This window comes from Botrytis byssoidea (assembly GCF_014898295.1).
Source record: "Botrytis byssoidea strain MUCL 94 chromosome Unknown BBYS_010, whole genome shotgun sequence".
NCBI classification, from domain to species: domain Eukaryota; kingdom Fungi; phylum Ascomycota; class Leotiomycetes; order Helotiales; family Sclerotiniaceae; genus Botrytis; species Botrytis byssoidea.
Genome location: NW_024065851.1, coordinates 431,131 through 453,059, shown reverse-complemented (window position 1 = coordinate 453,059; position 21,929 = coordinate 431,131). Strand labels below are relative to the sequence as shown.

At 20.1% G+C, this 21,929-nt stretch overlaps 1 protein-coding gene across 1 annotated transcript; it reads right to left on the bottom strand.

Moving 5' to 3' along the window:
- Positions 1-20,821: 20,821 nt before the first annotated feature.
- On the bottom strand, positions 20,822-21,439 carry EAE97_005780 (uncharacterized protein; the record flags this gene model as incomplete). Its single annotated transcript, XM_038876293.1, has 2 exons — positions 20,822-21,047; positions 21,153-21,439. The coding sequence occupies 2 exons, from the start codon at positions 21,437-21,439 to the stop codon at positions 20,822-20,824; spliced, it is 513 nt and encodes a 170-aa protein (XP_038732769.1).
- Positions 21,440-21,929: the final 490 nt, after the last annotated feature.

The window sequence follows — 21,929 nt, the reverse complement described above, 5'->3', positions numbered from 1 at the left end:
TATAAAATTAATAGGATTATTTTAATTATTTGTATAATATTATTAATTATATATTCAATTCATTTTTTATTATTTAATAAGTATTCAAATGAGATTTAGCTATAAAGTATCTCTTTAAAACTACTATAAATAATTAATTAAATATTTAACTTCAATTAAATCAATTATTGCAATCTCAATTTATATAAAACCTATTAGATACTTTTATCTAAAATAAGATTGGTTAATAATAAACTTCAAAAAACTCTAAGCTTCTTTAAAAGGAAAAGATAGAATTGATATTTTAATAAAAGAAATATATTATTTGAAAATAAGGTTTATAAATCTATTGGATAATTGATTTAATTGTTTTCAATATAGAAAAAAAGAAGTTTTTATATTTAGTCTTTTTTATTAATAATTATATATGTCAAAAGAGATTAATTAATATAAATAATATTATTAATAGAATTTTGATTTATATTACTAGTGATTTCTTTTTTAGTAAACTTGATGGACTTTATATTTCAGTTAATATAGTATATAAAGTTTTGATTTAATTTAATAAATTCAAGATAATCAATAAAATATCTTTTTTGGCTTTTTATATTCAATTAGAATATTTTGATATAATATATTATAAGTAATTATATGAGATAATTATAATAATAAAGATAAAAGTCTTTTATAATCTTTAATAACTATTTATATAAGATTTTAATTCTTGCTTTTTTATTGATATTAATAGTTAGAAATAGAAGTTTGAAGTTTGGAATTAGAATTTATAGGAGAATAAGTACCTTTTGGGATTAAAAATGAATTTGAGCTTTATATAATTCTATATATCCTTAATTAATATATTATTCACTATATTAGTATTATCTGATTCTATAGATCTCAATGCTTTTAAAATATGAGATCAATAATAAGAAAAGGAATATCGATTTGATTTCTACTATTATTATAAAAAATCTAATTATTTAGTATAGAATTGTAATATTAAGAAATAAATGAATATATAATAAAGAATTAGAGAAAACCCTAAATTCATAGATTTCTAAAAAGATTTCGATAATTATGACTTATATTGAGGTACTCTTACTAATCAAAGTAATTAATATTTTAATTAATATTCTAATAATCGAGGTGAATCTTATAATCAAAACGATTTCCAGGAATATGATTCTCAGAGTAGTTATAGTAATAACAATAATGCCTATATTATATTTTATTTTAAATAATAATTAAATATATTTTAGGGATTTGTTGAAATCGAGTCTTTAATATCTTCAGAAAATGTATTTAATATTTCATTTTATAATATATTAATATTTCCAATTAATAATTATATGAAAAAAGTCTAATTTCTATATTGAATTGTTTATAAAGATTGTTAAAAAATATTAAATAGATAAGATAAATTGTAATTAGTAAAGAGCCTTTATAATTTAATATTATAAATAGTAAATCTTTATTTATTAAAACTATTATATTTTTAATATATAAATCTTTTTTTGATATAATTAGTCTGATTGATAGTGAATATTTTGGAAAAGTGTTTATAAATTGTTTTTTTATTAGTAATTATAAAATATATATTCAAATTCTATTTTATTAAAAGGAACTTTACTTAGCAAATAGCAAAGTTATGAATATTATTACTGAATATTTTATTATAAATATAGTTATAAGATTTTATTATGAAATCTAACTATTTTTTATTATTAAATTATTTTCTAATATATTAGTTATCTTTAACTTATTATAGCTTTAATATTATAACCTATATATAAATTAATCGAATATAATTCTTTTCTTTATATCATTTTATTATACTATATAATATTACCCTTGAGATATACTATATATTATTCGAATATTAATAATTCATTTACTATAATTAGCTACAGATCTATTAATAGTTCGGGAATAATTTTAGATAAAAAGAGTTTTAAATATATTATTATTAATTAAGGAATTTCTTAAGGAGACTTATTAATTATTATATATAAAAAATTAATTTGAGGAGAATAAGGAATATGAGTTTGTTATTAATAAAAATGAATTAAATATTGAAATAATACTTATATTAGATATAAATTATTATTATATAAGAATTTGTAATAAAGATCCTTATATATAAGCTTAGATAATAAGTAATCTTCTGAATATATATATAATTTCAATAGAAAAAACGGCTGGTTAATATAAATAACAAATCAATTCAAAATATAATTATCTATTATTATTTTTAGTGTTAATATCAAAAGTATAGCTATTTTTATTAAATCCAAATATAAAGAATATTTATTAGTTATAGGCCTTAAGTTTTGTTTCTTTTTGTTAATAGAATAATGTTTATGTAATAAGAATTACTTAGAATAAATTTGATTAAATAGTAGAATATTAAATTATAAATAATAGGAAATCTTTTAATATAATCATTTTATTATAAACAATTTATCTCAATGAAAAAGAATATAGAGATATCCTGCTTAATGAAAGGGATCTGGCTAAAACCTTATCTCAACTATTACCACATTTATATGATTTTGTTTACAACTATTATAAGCTAGTTCACTTACGCAAAATCTCGAAAACAGATATTTCTAAGTGTTGGTATCAACTTGGTTGATATAAGTGTAAAGTACTTTAGTCTATTATAATTGTATTCATTCTTGATCATTATTATCTATAGGAAGCTAGTACTTTATATAGGGTAGCGCTAGTGCGACGCTAGTTAATATAATGCCCTCTTTAATTATATAATTGATATTCCAACACTAACAACTTTTTAAAAATGAATATAATTATATACTTTAATTTATAATCCATTTCTTTAGATATAATATTCTTTTAGTTCCCTTTAGTTTTCTATTCTCTTTTTATTTAATATATCTCCTTAATAATTATTTTATTAATATTAATTAAGTTTTTTAATACTTGATATACATCATTTTTAATTATAGTATCCATAGAATTCAACTTTTTATTAATTCATTTAATTTTTATAATCTTCCTATTCTTATAGTATTGTTTTAAAGCTATAATATCAATTAGAAGCCGCTTTTCTATATTTATACTAAATTTAGTCAATAGATTATATAATAACTTTGAATTTGTATAAAATATAAATAATATTGGCTTTTTAGGTTTGAGAATAGTATTAATCATACCTTTAATAGCTACTTCAATATCAAAGCCTAGAACTAATGCATATAGCTTAGAAGCTAGTATACTTCTAATAATTCTCTTATATTTAATTAATATTTAGTGGATAATATTAGCATTATTATATTTATTTATTAAATAAATAATATAGTCAATTTGTAATGATAAATCAGTATTATTAGTGAAGAATATATCTGTAAATACAACTAACTGAATAAAATCCATATTTAGAGGTATAAATATGAGTCCTTTTATTAAATTATTTATTTACTATTTAATAATCTTATTAAGCTTAATCACATCTTTCTCTTTTAAATCTATTATTTGAGCAGCAATAGAGAAATAATATAATATCTTTAATTAATATATAATTATAATATATACTTCTTTTATATATTAAGCAATATATTAATTCTTTGAAATAATATTCTTTTAAACTTTTCCTTTTATATTATATATATTAATATTTTCTAATATAATTATTCTAATATTATTATATTATTTCTTCTAATTCAAGTAGATTTTATTATTTTTAAGAGTAATTAAACTATTATTGAATTTAAGTGAATAATCTTTAATAAGTTACTCTCTATTTTTAGCTATAAAATAAACTTTGTCTAATTATTCTTATTTTAAGTATGCAAATCTTTTATTGGTAATTATAAAAATATTATTTATTTGGAATTCTATAATACTAATATTATTATTGAAATAGAGTAAATAGAAATTGTATATAGATTGCATTATATTTAGCTTATCCCTATGGTGGTTATAGTAAATTTCAAATTAGTGATTTCTTGTTTTAGGAATATTATATAAAGATTTAATAATATATAGAATATATCCATCTTTAAATTCAATCTTTTTCAATATTTCCATATAAATTGGTCTATTTAATATTATAATTGATTAAATATATACCTATATAATATTCTGTAAATAAACTTGAATATACTTATTTAATACTCGTAAAATAACGATAAATATAAGAATAATATATTGACTAATATATTGAATAATTGGTAATTATATCAAAACAATGGTTTTACTCTTATCTTGATATATTTGAATTATTAATTATAATTTAGCATATATTTTATTAATATCTTTATTCTTTATTTTATTAATAAATTATGATCTAAATAATCTCATTTCAGATAATATATTAGTTTTTAAGATAATTTTAAAGATTCTATTTTTTATTAATTTATTAACTTTCTTATATCAGAATTCTATATATTTTATAAATATATTTTCTTATAAGAATATAGTTAATTGTAATGAGTTGATGTTAATATTTATTATATTAATTATATTAGTTAAGTTATTTCTTATATATTAATATAATTATACATCTGATTGTACTATTAATAATAATATTTGGGATTATGATATCTTTATTCATAATATATTAACTATTATAGTATTATTATTATCATCATCTATATTTCCATTATTTTGTTTAATTTCTTCTAATTTTATATAAAAAGGTTATATAGATATAGAATGGAATTTAATTGATTTACTAAAGAGCTCTACCTTGTATATCTCCTTATCTATTTCAATTAAAGGATATAATTCAGTTTATTTATTTGATATATTATTTTCTTTATTTTTTCTTTATATTAAAACCTTTAAGTTTAAAGATAGAGTAAGGATTGATATTATAGATAATCCGTTTTTTAATTTTAATATCTTTATAATCTATTTTTTAATATAAATATAATATACTTTTATTATAGCTTTTTTTATAGTTTTTGTATATTAAATAATTATTATAATTAGTGAGTTAATATTATTTAATCTGGAATATATTTCATAAATTAATAATATAGGAATAAGCCCATTTGATCCTACTATATCATTTATAGTCTTTACTGCCATTTATAGAACTATTACTTTAATTAGATTATTATCCTTAAGTTCCTTAATCAAAATCTTATATATATAATATAAAGAATAATAATATCTCTTCATAATGTCTATAGAGTTATATACCTCAACTAATACATTCTTAATAATAATTGACATAGACTTAACATTTTGAATAAACTCTTTATTCACAAAGTTCTTTTTTATATTATAAATAATATAATTTAATAATTCAATATATATATCAATTCAGCATTCCCTAAGGATATCAAATATATACTTAACGGATATATTATTAAGAAACCAAGCTACTTAATAATATATCATTTTATTAATAATATACAAAACTAGTTCATCTACAATATATATAATATCGATATATATAATATAATTAAATTCAGTATTCTTTAATAAAGTAAATCTGAAATATCCAGATAATTTACTATACATTTGATAGTATTTGCAATACTTAATGAGATATTTAATAATATTATTGTTTTTATTATAGCCTGTTTATTATAATATTTAATAAAAGTGTTATACTAATGGGTGGCTGAATTGTTGATATAGATGTTATAGTTTGGTAATGATTAAATAGTAGTTATTCTAGTAGATTAACTTTTGAATAAATTGATTTATATTCATTTTCTATATTAAAAATGTATAACCACATTTTTTAATAATAAAGTATTAACCATTTAATATAATAAATTGATTAGTAATATTATTATAAAACACTTTAAAATAATTTATATTCTTAAGGCTTAATAAAAATAGAATATTAATATCCATAATATAGAAATCAATATTTTTAAATAATATATTAATATAAAATAATCCTATTAATATTATAATTCCCTTTCCAAAGTGTATATTTATAGTACCTATTATTTATGAATTATATATAACTAGACAAATTTGCTTTTATATATAATATTATTTAATCCCAATAATAGATTTTTCTGTATATATTATATTAATATATATACTATAGAATTCTTTGCTTATATAACTTATATAAAAGATATCTATTACGCTCTCTGTTAATAGAATAACTTTAACTAAATCTCTAATTATTATATGTAATATTATATTAATTAACAATTAATTGAATACTTCCTAACCATTAATAAACTCAAAGCTTATAAAAAATACTTCGTCCATATTATCTTTAATATTAAGATCTGTGAAAAACAGGCCCATTTCGGTTTCTAAATCAGATTTTGCATTGGTAACTTTTTTCTTATATTCGATTATCCATTGGTCATAGTGCTTATTAAATGTGTTGTTATTACCGCCCTTGATCTTCTCCCTGTATTCATATCTTTATTTATCTTATTCCTCCTTAGAATGCTTTGCTTTGTGGATCAGCATCCCTTTTTTTTACATATTCAGCATTAATTGCATTGATTTGAGGAATTGAAATATTATAACTTATTATAGAAGTTGTTTCTAAAGTTATTACTTTTAAAGTTACTATTCCTGAAATCCCTAGAACTATTTTAATCATTATTATTATTACTGCGGAATCTTCTATTAATAAATAGTATTATATCTTTTTTATTTTTGTGTAATTTTTTCTATATATTAATAAATTGTTATAATTAATTAATTAAATCAAACATCTCTTTCTTAGAGTTAAAACAAGCTAGATTACATACCTCCATATTCTTATATATAAGTATAAGCTTATTATATAAATAGAATGTTTACTGTATAATAGAATTAAGTCGATATTATAGTATGTATAATTGTTTAATTATAATAATAAAATATTCACTAAATGATTTATTTTTATTTTTCTTTTTAATTGATTGAAAAGTAATACTATTCTATTTAGATAGTATATTATATTAATATTTGTTTTTCTCAAAATTATTTTATATATAGATATATAGTTCTTTAAAGATAGGTGGTAGCGATTTGTAGTTAATATAAAAGAATTCAAATGTATTATTTTTAAATATAATAAGGAATATTTTATATTATATATCCATTAGTATTTTCATATATTATATAATTTTATAGAATATTGAGAGTTTGAAGTCGAAATTGTTATTATCCCTATTATATTTCTTTTTGCTAATATAGAATTTGAATAAATTAATAAGAGATTATAAATTAAAATATATTAATAATTTCTTATTCCTATTATATCATTCCCTATTATTCTTTTTATTATTATTATCATCACTATTATTATCATTAGAATCTCCTCCTTTATTATTCTTTTTATCCTTTTAATTATTTTCTTTATATTCGAAGTTATTTTTAATAAATTTGTTGAATATTCTGAATTTAAACTTAGGTTTTTTAATATTATAATTTTTCAAAACTTTTTGAACTTATTCTTTTATTCATATATCTATAATAGATCTATGAGATTAATTATATAAAACTTTAAATATTTTAATATCTATTTTTGATATTAATACTCCTTAGGTATATAATATTATATATAGTTTTTATATATTTATCTAATGGATCTTTACAAATTATATAGTTATAAATATATTAAAGTTATTATAAAAGATTTTAGTAAATTTGTTATTATTAATATACTTATAATTATATTATTTGTACTTGAATTTAACATATTTGGTGAATTCTCTAGCATTAAAATCAATAATTTTATTATTAGTTTATTATTTCTTTAATAGATTTAATCACTTTTTATAATACTCCTCTTTTTCCTTTATATATAGATTCTTATTAATAATCTTAGGGGCAATTGGATTAATGATATTATTATTATTCAATATAATAATATATAAAAGTATTTCGAGATTTATAGATATTTTGAAGATTATAGATATAAGTGTTTATAAAAGGGTATTTATAAAGATATTTAGATAAAGGTTTTATGGGTTACCTTATACAATGTATAATATAAAGGTGAATATATAATGAATACAAGCTCAATTTGTTATAATTAATAAGATCAATTTTTTTGAATATATCTTTTTAATGTAATTATTTAGAGTATATTCTTTAGTATAATAAAAAGAAATAGTACACTATATTAGATATAATGATATCTTTTTTATAATCTCTTCAGAATTTATATTAATCCTAAAAACTATTTCAAAATATTTAGTGCTTTGTAGTAGAATTCAAGGTCCTAATTTGTAATATTACTAATTAGTGTTGGTATCAATTTAGTTGATATAAGTGTAAAGTACTTTAGTCTATTATAGTTATATTCGTTCTTGATTATTATTATCTATAGGAAGCTAGTACTTTATATAGGGTAGCGCTAGCGCGACGCTAGCTAATACAGTGCCCTCTTTGATCACATGATCGATGTCCCGACACTAAGTTTCTAACTGAAAAACCTGAATTTAGTAATGCGGAGATTCAACAAAAGCTTTCTTTCTGGTTACAAGATAAGCTACCCACATTCCTTCCACATTATACGGATACTTTTTCACCACATTAAGTATAGAATTATAAAATTAAGCTGATGCCTGAAAAGGAGTTATTATACTTTAAGAACTGCCTATTATTATCATTAAAGCTCGAAATTATATATAAATGAATTAATAATAATTTTAATAAAGACTTTATTCAGGAATCAAAATCATATAGTACTGTACCCTTGCTTTTAACTATTAAGCTAAATAATAATATATATATATATTAAGATTATTAAGAATTAAATAATATTATAATAAAGAATCGTTATTTATTCCCTATTATTTATAAAACTCTGAATACTTTTTGTAATATTATAGTATATATAAAACTAAATATTATTACTACTTTTAATAAACTTTGTATTATAGAAAATAATAAATGAAAAATAGTTTTTATTATCTATTTCAATCTTTTCAAATTATTTGTTATACTCTTTAATCTTTATAATATATTAGCATTCTTTTAATATTATATTAATTATATTCTATTTAATGAACTAAATAAATATTATATAGTATATCTAAACAATATTTTTATATACTTAATGAATAAATCGGAGTATAAAAAGTATATTCGAATTATAGTATAAAAGTTAATAAATACTAAACTATAGATTAATATAAATAAATGCGAATTCGAAATTGTTTTTATTTATTATTTAAAATTGATAATTATAATAAATAATATATAGATAAATCCTGAAAAGATTATTATAATTATATTCTAGAAATAGCTATTTTTAATAAAAGATTTATAATGCTTTTTGGAATTTGCTAATTTCTACTAATAATTTATAAAGAACTTTTCAAAAATATATTAATTTCTCAATAATTTATTATAGAAAAATATTAATTAGATTTGGGATATATTATATAGAAATGCTTTTGCTATATTTAAGAATATATTTATAATAATATTGATTCTTATATATTTTAATTATAATAAATAAATAGTCTTGAAAACAGATACTTTAGATTAAATATTAAAAGAAGTACTTTCTTAATACAATTCTGATAACCTTTTATAATTAATAGCTTATTTCTTAACAAAACATTTTATAATAGAATGTAATTATAAGATTTATAATAAAAAGTTTCTTATAATTATTAAATTTATAGAGAAATGACAATTAAAGCTTTAAGGTTTATAATAGGAATTTGAGATTCTTATTAATTATAAGAACCTAGAGTACTTTATTATAATAAAGGCTTTAAATTAATAATAAATCCATTGATTTGAGTTTCTTTTTTATTATAATTTTTATATAATTTATTAATCAAAATTTAAAGCTATTCAACCAAATACTTTGAATCAAAAGAGGGAGAATAGATCAAACTTTGTGATTAAAGAAGATGAATGCTTGAAAAACAAAAAGCATATAGTTTTATTAATAAATAAATTCGATATTAATCTTTATAATAAATTAAAAGCTAATATTTATTTAATATTAATAGATTTTATAATATCTATAGAAGATAAATTAATTAATAAATTAATTGATAATGCTTATAGAAGATTAGATATGGCTTATTAACTTATTATAGTAATCAAGAATCAGTATATATGTAAATAACTAATAGAATTCAGGAAAACACTTTGAATTGTTATATAAGATTGCTATATAATAAATAATAGAATATATTATTAAAAGAGATTATGAATTCTATTAAATAATAAATTGAAAGTATAAATTATTTATAGAATATATTCATTTGGTTTAACTGGATATTCAGATTGAATTAAAATAATCAATCTTGTTTCTCATACCTATTAATAATTATAAATATATTAGAAGATTACTTTATATATGCAAATATACAAACTCTATATATATATAAAGTTATCAAAATCGGTTTCACCTAGATTCCTATATTTATTATTAATTCTCTTTCAAATTTGATCTAATATATTAATAGATTATATTATATTGCTTTTAGATTATACTTATTATAATTCTATATACAAATATATTCTAATTATTATTTATTAATTAATTAAAATGAAATATTTTATAGGAATTAGAATATTTATAATAGAAAAGTTTATTAATATCTTTATTAGCTATATCTATATTTTATATGATCTATTAGATAATATTATTTCCGATTATAGTATATAATTTATATTCGATTTCTAGTCTCAATTAGCTGAATGATTAACTATAACTTTTTAGTATTTTTTAGTATTCTATTTATAAATAGATAAATAAATGGAATAAATAAATTTTATTCTCAAATAATATTTATAAGTTTTCGTGAATTTTCATTAAAATAATTAAATATAATGATTACCTTTTACTGAATTTACATTAAATAATATAATTTTGAAGATCATTAGCTACTCGCTATTCTTTATTAATTATAGATTTAATCCACACATTAGCATAGAGCTTAATAAACCTTATTCATTGAATATAACTATAATATAAAAATAAGAGTTTTTTAAGAATAATAAAATAATAAATAGAATGGAAAGAATTCTGTTATAATTACAAGCTCTTACTAAGCAAATAGTTATAATATATAAAGAAAATGTAAACTAATATTATATTGATTTATTATATTATTATATAGACCAAAAGATATTTATAAATATTAAAAATATAAAAATCTTTTGAAAGATAAAGAAATTGAATAATTAATAAATAGAATTATATAAGATTATAAAAGTTTATTTTTATTTTTATTTTATTTAATTATTAAATAATATTTGAATATTTTCTGTTTTTTATTATTTATTATTTATTTTTATAATTAATAGAATATATTTCTTAGTATAAATTATAATTAATAAATTAGAATCAACTATTATTAGAAATAGAATTCTTGAAAAAAAGAATAATAAAAATAAGTTAATATAGAAATAAATCTTTAAAGAAGTTATAAATAATCATAATAAAGATGGTTATTATTATTTAATTAAATAGAAATATTATACTTTTATTTGGTAATTAATAATAAATTTAAAAGGAAATAAAAAACTATTAACAAAATTTTATTATATATATCCTGAAAAGCTTAGCCCACCAAAATAAATATTGAATAATCCTGAAACTAAAGTAATCCTATTATTAATATTAAAATATTTAAAGAAAATATAAGGAATTTAAAAATTGATTTACAAAAGAAAAGTTAAATTAATATAAAGTATTTAAACTATTAATTCGATAAATTCAATTATTTATTTGATTTATATATAATAATAAGCTATATAATAGTTTTAGTTTGCTTAGAATAAGTAAGCTCTTAAAAGAAGATACTATCACAAATTCAATATATAATTATATGAATACCTTAGGCATTTGCCCTTTATATAATCAGTGCCTCTCCGCCTCCTTCTTTACTTCTTATAGAATATCATATATCTTACCTAGTACCTACCTCTTGCGCCGTGATAATATTGAAGTATAAGGAAAATATTATAAAGAATTAATTGAATTAATCTTTTAAAATTGAAAAGATAATTATATTATTAATATAAACTAGTAGATTGAGTTATTAAGTAATATATATATACAAATATAAATTAATAAAATTTTGAGTAAAGTTCTAATTAATTAATTTGAATTTTAAAAATCGATTTCAATTTTGTCTAGTTTATTTAAAACTATATAAACTTTATAGTATATATAAGATATATTTATCTAATATATTAATTCTCTAAGATAATATAAGGTATATCTCCTTTTTGAAATAGAATTCTATAAAAATATTTTTTATATTAAAATACTAGTACTCCAAGTTTTCCTTTATAATAATTATTAAGAATAAGCAAAGTATATCAAATTATATTATAGAAGTAAAGATTTTATTATAATCTTTTCCAAGAATTTAACTAAAATCTTTTATTATTAATTATATTTTGAATCTCTTAATCTTATTATTTTTCATTTTTATTATAAATATTTATTTTATTAAAACAAAATTCCCTCCTTTTAATAAAATATATTCTTCTCAAATATCATTTTCAACTAATAAATTAATCTCCTTTTAAACAACTTATTTCTATTTTTTATTATATTCAGGATTTGAGATTATCTGATTATATATAATAGAAATAGAAATTTCTAGAATCTATTCTATAGGGAAGGCTATATCCTTATCTATAGAGCTCTTTAAAATCATTTAAAGATTTTCGAATATTTTTATTTTAATATTTAAATCAATTTTTGATATAAGGGATATAAAGATTATAATATATTCAATAGTATTTTTATTTAAATTTATTGAGAATATTATTATTATTATTTTTATTAGTTTTTGAATATATTTATTTAATTTATTATTATTTTACTTATATTTTTAAAAAAAATATTTTTTAAAGGGATCTATATTTATAAATATAATTGGGGTTTTTATTAAAGATTTATTAATTTTAAATATTATATTTAATATCTTTATCTTTTTTGTTCCTAAAGATAGAATTGATTTTATAAATAAATTAATCTCTATAATATTTTCTTTATTATCTTTATTGAATTTTTGAATATTATTAACTTTGAATATATTAGAAATTATAATTTTTAGGAATTCAAAAATAATAATATTTTATAAAAACTTAAATAGGGATTCTTATACTTTTTATATCTTATAAAATCTATTTTTAGATTTTTTATTAGAAATAATATTCTTTATATCTTAAGATTTTAATATAGAATTTCTTATTCTTAAATTTAAGTTTTTTTCTTTTTTAAATTTATTTATAATCACTTGGCTTATTTATATAATATAATCTAGCTTTAATGAATATATTCTAATATACTTATTGATTATATGTAAATATTCCATAAAAATATCTATTTAAGCTATATCTTATAATTTATTATATTATTAATTCTTTGAGATTGTTTTTGAATTGATATATATAGTACTTGTTTCTCCATATTCTATAATAACTGATATCCGGGGTTGATTTTATGAATATTTCGATTGAATTAATAATACTATTATTAATAATTAATTCAATATTTGTTTTATTTTTATAGTATATATTATATTTAATAGCTTTATCCCAGAATTCCAATAATAATCCAGCCTCTTTTAATATAACTCTTATATCAGCTTTAGTAATATCAATATTTCTCTTGATAATTCCATTCTAATAAAATAATACTACAATAATACTACAATAATCAGTTTTAATTAGATTTCAGAATTCCATTCTTTAATAATTTAAATTAACTCTAATATATTATTAATTTGAGCAGTTATTATCTTATTATTAATATTAAATTCTAATTTAGTTTTCTATTTCTTTAATCTTAATATAATTTTGTCTTTTATCTTCAAAATCAAAATCCAATTCACTCTTATTTAGCTATTTATAATTAATAGAAAGTAGTAATTTTCTTATAAGGATTTTGGGAATAGGCTAGTAATATCGAAATAAATAAGATCTAATCTTTTTATCTTATAAAAGCTGAATTATTTCGGAATTAGATTCTTTATCTTAATAAGTATATACACTTTATATATAGAGATCTTAAATAGGACTTTAATTAGCTTTTCTAATATTATAATTTTATAGAAATTCCGTATTTTCTTTAGATTAAGATGATTGAATTGTTTATATTATAATAAATAAATTTCTAGATTTTTTTTAATTTTATTTAAAGAGATATCTAAAATAATCTCATTTGATTTAATATTATTAATAATCTCTATACTTTGTAGAATAATATCTTCATATCCTTTTATAATATTCAAAATCATATAAATTCCTTTATCCATTTTTGCTTTAATAATATTTATTCCATTTTTTCGAAAATATATATAATCTGAATTGAATTTACCCTTAAATCCAATCTTACAAATCTTCCTATTAAAAAGGAAATTGATTTCTAATTCCAATATATATAATATTTTTGAAAATAAAATTATATTATTATTTTCTAATTCCATTATAATAATATTTATTCGATTATAATATATAACTTTTTTACCAACTTTTATCATTTTTCTCTTTATCTTCTTAATATCTTTAAAAAGAAAAAGTTGATTAGATATATATAAAAAAACATTAATATCTATATATTAATAAAAAAAGATGATTTTACAAATAAGTTTTTTAAAGATATAACATTTTTTATTATTAAATTCTTCTTTGCTTTTTAATAAATTAAGATTAATTGGAAGACTCTCATTATTTACAAGATAAGCTTAATTATTCTTTCTCTTAGAAAATAATACTTTAGTTATTTTTTTAAATATTACTTTTTATTACTAAGCTTTATAATATTTATAAATTAGAATTTATATAAATATAAGATCTTTATAATTATATAGAAAGTAATTCTTTTGTTTATAAAGATAGTAAATATAAGTGTTAGCTATTTCCTCTTAGTTTTATTATATTAATAGATTTGATTCTTTATTATTTCTTTGTTGATTTGGGATTACATATTTTCTATTAATAATATAAACTTATTCTATCTTTTGAATACTAAGCTCTTTAATAATAAAATATTTGATCTTGTTTTTTATTATTAATATACTTTAAATGCTTATAGTATTGATTATTATTTAATATTCACTTGAAAAACTTTTAATTAAAATTAAAAATAAAGTTTCATTTCTATATAAATCCTTAAATATAGGATTAATAGTATTAAGCTTATATTAATATTCTTTTAATTTATTTTAAACTTTAATAATAATTATCTTTAAATAACTAATAGATTTAAAAATAAATATTTAGATTATTATTAAATATAAATTAATTATAATATTATTAATTCTTGAGTACTTTGATTTCAGATAATTCCATAATATTTATACTATATTATACTTATTAATAAACACTTTATTATTATTATTAAATGATTTGCATATATATAATAATATATTAACTTTATCTTTTAAATATTTGGTCTTTTTATTTAAATTAAATCTAATATTTATAATTTTATTTTCTTTAAGGATTAGAAAAACTTTAGTATTATCAATTTCTATTCCAATTTTTCTAATCTTAGTATATTTTTGTAATATAAACTCAATTATATAGAATTAATTCTTTTTTTTCAATTGTATTTTTATTTATTGAAATTATTAATTATAGATCTCTTAAATAAAATTTAGAATGCTTTTTGTTTACTTTTTGATTTTATTTATTTTGATATCTATACAAAGAATTTATAAGATTTTTTTTCCTTTTTTTCTATATAAATAAATCCATATAAATTATAAATATAAATATAATTAATATTATATACTTTTTATTATATTATATATATATTTATTTATAAATAGCATTATATATTCTTTTAACTCTGTGAATTAGTGATAATAGCAATCACAATATTATATATTACTCATAGGGTAGTGCCACGCATTCTTCAACTCCACGAGTTGGATTGTGATAATAATTACATTAATAATGTCCAGAGGCCATACTAACCGGATCTTATAATCTATTAAAAGATTAGATGGAAAAGATCTCTATATTAACTATATTACTATATATATAAATATATTAATTCTTTTATAATATTATATAAAGGGATTAATATATCTGTCTATAATTTGTTTAATTTAGCCCATTTAGATAACCATATTACTAATCACTACACATGCTTAGCACTAGTAACTTCTATTCCTTTTAACAAATTATATATAATAATAGTAAGAGAAATATTATATCTTCATTTCTAGTAATTCAAAAACAGATATATCTTTTCAATTAATATATAGAAACTTATTAAAAGGAATAGAAGTTACCGGTGCTAAGCACGTGTAGTGATTAGTAATACGGTTACCTAAACGGGCTAGATTAGACGAACTATAGACGGGTATATTAGTCCCCTCATATAATACAATGAGAGGATTAAGATACTTATACGCGTAGCAAAATAGTTAATATAGAGGTCTCTTCTACTTAATCTCTTAATAAAACTAATCTTTTTGTAGATTAGACTACCAAATCTATAAGTAATAAATAAATAAATAATAAAACAGAATTGAAATAATTAAAACACTTCAATTAAATATAAAAGAAATCAAACCAAAAGAAAAGAAAATATAGAATACTAATACTAAATGGGTATAAGAGCTATGAATTAATATTATTCTAGAACTATTATAAGAAGAATAATATTAAATATATACATTTACTATCGCATTCAAGTTATTTAATTCAGTCTCTTAATATTGAATATTTTAATACTTTAAAATAAGAGTATGGTATACAAATTGAGGGGTTTATAAGAGTATATATTAATTATATCTTAAAGATTGAATTCTTTATAGCTTTTAAAGCTGTATATCAATAGTCAATTGTAAATCAGAATATGAAATTAGAGTTTCAAGGAGTAGAATTAATTATATTTAATTTTGAAATTATACTTTCTAAATTAAATATTTGATTTTATATACCTACTCCTCTTTCTATCAATTTAGATCTTTAAATCTCTTAAATATTTTATAATTCTATAGGAACTTCCTTTTCATCAATATTAATTAAATCTCGAATAACTTATTATTAATCAAACTCTTTTATATTTTCATTTGAAATTATATTAATTCTAATTAAAAATATATAAAAATTAATATATAAGAATATATTTCTAAATATAGAAAATTGTATATTTTAAAAGGCTAATAAGATATTAAGCTAATATCAATATATAAAAAAAACATAAATATATTAAGGGAAAATATTTACTAAACAGAAAGCTATAAATATATTATTTCAATGAAAGATTGATATTTAGATTTGATATAATAAATATTAAAATAAAGGGAATTCTAATATAGAAATATCCTTTAATTGATATTATAGTAAATATAAAAAAATAGATTATAATATAAAAATGTATCAAAATAATATAATAGATTCTAGATTATTAGATTTTTAATAGTTTTAATTAATTGATTTAATAAGTATTGAATGAAATAAATTTAAAAGTATAAATTGAGATGAAAGTAGATTATATATTAATATGAGTTATGTACTAATAAATTATATTAATATATTTGCTTATAAATAGATTATAATTAAAAATAAGTTTTCTCTAAGAATATTTTTCTTTCTCAAATTTGAATATAATAATTTTAAATAATAATAAATTTCGATATAATTAGTTATTATATTATATTAAGTTTTGATATAATAAATTTTTGTTTTCTCTCTATTCAATAAAGAAATTAGAAAAAGTCTATAATTATATATACTTTTTATATATCATCTCGATTTTAGTATATTTTAATCTTATTATATAATAGTTTTATATAAAGAAAGATAAAGAATTCTTTTAATTAATATAACTTTAATTTAATATTATATATATCCTTTCACTTGGATTTCATCCTTAATAATTATAAAAATAATATAATTTTGAAATAATCTCTAGATCTTGAGATTTATTATTTTGATTATTTTCAAAGCTTTTTATAAAAATATATTATAAATCTTTTCTTTAAAGTAATTATACTTTTTATTTTCAATATTATTTTTTATTACTTCGGTTTTTATATAAAACGTTTTTTTAGTCTATAATATTCTAGTTATATAATAAGATTTATAATATTATAAAAGACTTATATTTTTATAAATAAATTAAAACTTAATATTTCAAAAAAAAAGTTTTTTATATAACAAACTAATTTAATTAACTCGATTCACTATTTAGAATCAATAATTAAGAAAAGAAGAAGAGAAAAAAGAAAAAAGATAAACTTTTTCTTAAATATTTGTATAATAAATAATTAAAAAGAATATTTTGTAATTAAAATAATATATAATTCTAATTTATAATCAATTATTATATTTAAAATATTAAAACTAGAAGTTATATAATATATTGTTTTCAATCCTAGTTTGTTTTATAAAAATTTGAAAAGATTACTCTTGATATTATATTTAATAAATAATAATATTATAAAAGAAAAAACTTAGAAAAGTTAGTAGAAAAAATGAAGGTTATCTAAAGAGCTTTACTTGATATCTCACCACCGATTAGTGTTTACTATACCATTAATAAATCTAGAATATTAAAACTTTAACTTTACTAATAAATTTATTATATATATATTTTAAATAATAAACTAATTACTTTAACTATAATTATTGTATAACTATGTATATATTATGTAATTTATAATAATAATAAAAGATCTAGTTAATTTAAGCTTAAGGGATAAATCGAATATATATATTCGAATTAAATTGAAATCAATCTATAAAAACTAAGCTTATTTTAAATTAAATTGCTTAGTTTTTCTAGGTTTTCTTTAAAGAATATCCTAGGTTTATATAGTTTATAATGAAATTCTAGTATATTCTATATTTCTAAATAAGATTGATTTAAATCAAATTCTATAGAATCATTTTATATAATAATAATAAAATACAATCAATTGAATTTAATTAATTTAATAATAATCTTCTATATATTTCCATTTGGTTTTATTTTATTATAAATCGATTTGATAAAAGATACTATTATATAAATATATGATAATATAATTTTATAATATAAAATCATATTATATATATATTAGTCATCAATATATCTCTTAATTAGTAAGATATTAATAAGTAATTTAGTAGACTTATTATGGATTTTCACATTATCCAACCTCAAGTATATCATAAAGTTCAAACGAGCTTTTGAATCGCCTCCTGAAGTTGTCGTCTGGATCCGGGGCTTTTACATTGAGACTGGCACAGATATTGGTCTCACTGTATCCGCGCATGAAATTACCCAAGGTAACTTTGAGATCCGCATCGACCCCAAGGGCAATACAAAACTTCATCGTGTCATGGCGACATGGATCGCATATCCCAAAGATAAACAGGGTATCTTCAGTGGCAGCACAGTAGGCCAACATATGAAAGTGTGGCATGGGGAGAAAGACAATCGTCGAGGCTACTCAGAGAGATTTGACCTCACAGATAGGCTGGAGCAGCAGGGTTGTGATAGGACAAAATTTCGCGTTTGGGCTAGGTTGAATTCCTTCGATATTAGTGGAGAGCGTAATGTCAGGTTACACACAGAAGTGGAAAAATGGGCCAAGATGTCTGTGAAAACAGTTTTTGGATCCATATGAAAACTTGGAATGATACTGATTGCCGCTCTGCAAGCTCCTCGTATCTAGCAGTATTTGAAGAAGGATAGAAATCCCAAGGGATAATTACTATTAATACTATCAAGATTTATTCAAATAGACAGAAGAGGGCTATTGAAGGGAGATAGGGTGTACACTCCGCTCTTCTGCGAAAAATTCTTAGCACTTCTTGGAAGAGGTCTGCGTGTGTGTGTACAACGTACTTGTACAAAAAAAACCAAACATAGATATTGTTTCGACACGAGTGAATATACGCCCGTTAGCGCTAGCTCACTAGCACACGCACGTATTGCATGTAGCTTTCGTAGCTCTAGAACCTTGAAGAGATTAGACACAATATCAATCAATACAGCATACCTATCATGAAGACTTCATAATCACCACCGAGGTGATACCAACAGATATCTATATCTTATAAGAATATTACAAGAGCTGCTTCTAGGTTCACGTGGAAGTCTCTAGAAATTTCCCGAGGTAGTTTAGACTAAGCGTAAATAGGAAATGGATATAATTATAAATGATTCCAATTCTCGTAACTATAATAATAAGACTAATGATTATTCTTGAATATGAAGCTCTATATACCAAGTAAATCCTGTCCATTTTATAGACCTTCTTACTTTACTAGATTCAGAGGTTACTTTACTTTATATGCGAATATTACTGGGGGAAAAAAAGGATTTCTGGCTCTTATTTTAATGTCTAATACTATAGATGATAATTATTTGTATGACTAAATCCAGCCATGCTGGCTATGAAAACCGATGAGGAAGTTCTACGCAGGGCCTTCAACGGCCATGCCTATTCCATTGATATTCTAAAGTAATTTAATAGGGAAAGCAGCGCGACTTCACTTTCTCGATCCCAGGAAAAGTGAGACTATCTTAAGTGATCCCCAATTCAAACCAGAATCTATTCAAAGAAAAGTTGAAACTATAAGTCATCTTAATAAAGCTTATAAAATAACAATTGCAACACCTGATCTTTCTGCCTCATAACATATCATTGAAGAATGTGTCCGAAAAATCTACACATCAGGTCGATTTCAAATTTTAATCTTCTTATCAAGCTTCAACTACTTCTTAGCGTAGGAAATACGAATTTAGAACCGCCACTTGGTCGCTCTCGTTCTGAAGAAGTAGATTATATCCAAAATGACATTGTTCGGATAACAAATTTTTGATGAATAAAGAGTTGGTATTAAAGTATACGAACAAAATTCAGCGACGAAAATAACTAATGCCCCTCCCCTTAGCTCAGATAATAGCGATAGATGTAGCTTCTCTAATATTATTAAAATGAAAACAACAACATTTCCGCTAACAATAGGTACCGGTATCTGTGATGCCGATACGTCTAAACGTGTTATCGACATCAACGTTGCCTTTCTTTTCGCTGACCTTCTGCAATATCAACACCACTCCTGACTCTATCCGCAACCCTTGTGTAGTAACCAACAAACCATATGTCTCTCCAAAATCATATTCTGGCTGCCAGCCATCGACATCCAGATCTCTCTCCGAATAATACATCGTAGAAAGACCTCTGTGGGTCGTGTTTAAATCCGAGGCAGCAAGAAGTTAGCGAACGTCTCGTGCTAGCATTAATCTCCTACGGACCTTTAGCATTCCTGAAGAGACCGCCCCATACGGACTGTCTCCCTCCACTGTACAGGTGATATCTTCAATTTCGAAAAGATGATCTTGTAGCTGTTTCCGGTCGTCCAGCTTGGACGTCTTCCACATGAGCCACCGTACAACGTTCTCATTGTTCACCTTATATTCCAATGAAATTGATGCCCAAGACCAAGTTGACGCTACATAAGTTTGAGGTCTTTTGATCCTACAAGGGTTGGTATCCCTATAAGTTCCATCTGTTGACCAAAAAAATGCGAAAACTCCGCTTTCGCTCCATATTCCAGCTCGATACTTAGTCATCTTGGAGTAAGAAAGACAGCGCAAGCGCTCAGCAATGCGGCTTGCGATTTCAGAAATAGCCGGAAGGCGATCTTCTTCCTTTGTCAGCCGAAGGGCGCTATAAACACGAACGCGTATATACCAATCAACTCGCGAGTCGTATGATGTTCAGCAATGTGATTCTCAATCATTTTACATTCACAACATCGCCCATTTCTACACTCCCAAATAAGTTCGCTATCATAAAAGCTCACAGTTCTTGGCGACAGAACACGTTCCTGGTAAACCCATGCGCGTGAATCGAGTGGTGCTAGCGGCAAATCTTCGCCCCAGCGACCTCCCCTACGATAAGAATTCAAATGAGTGTTTTTTAAAGATGGCAGGGTGTATATTGGCCTGCCAACCCATTTACAAATAGATTCTGATTTGTCAACAAGAGGTTGTCGTTCGAAGGGCGATATTATTAGCCCGTTCAACGATTGAACTGGACGCATGGATGCGTATCGAGTAT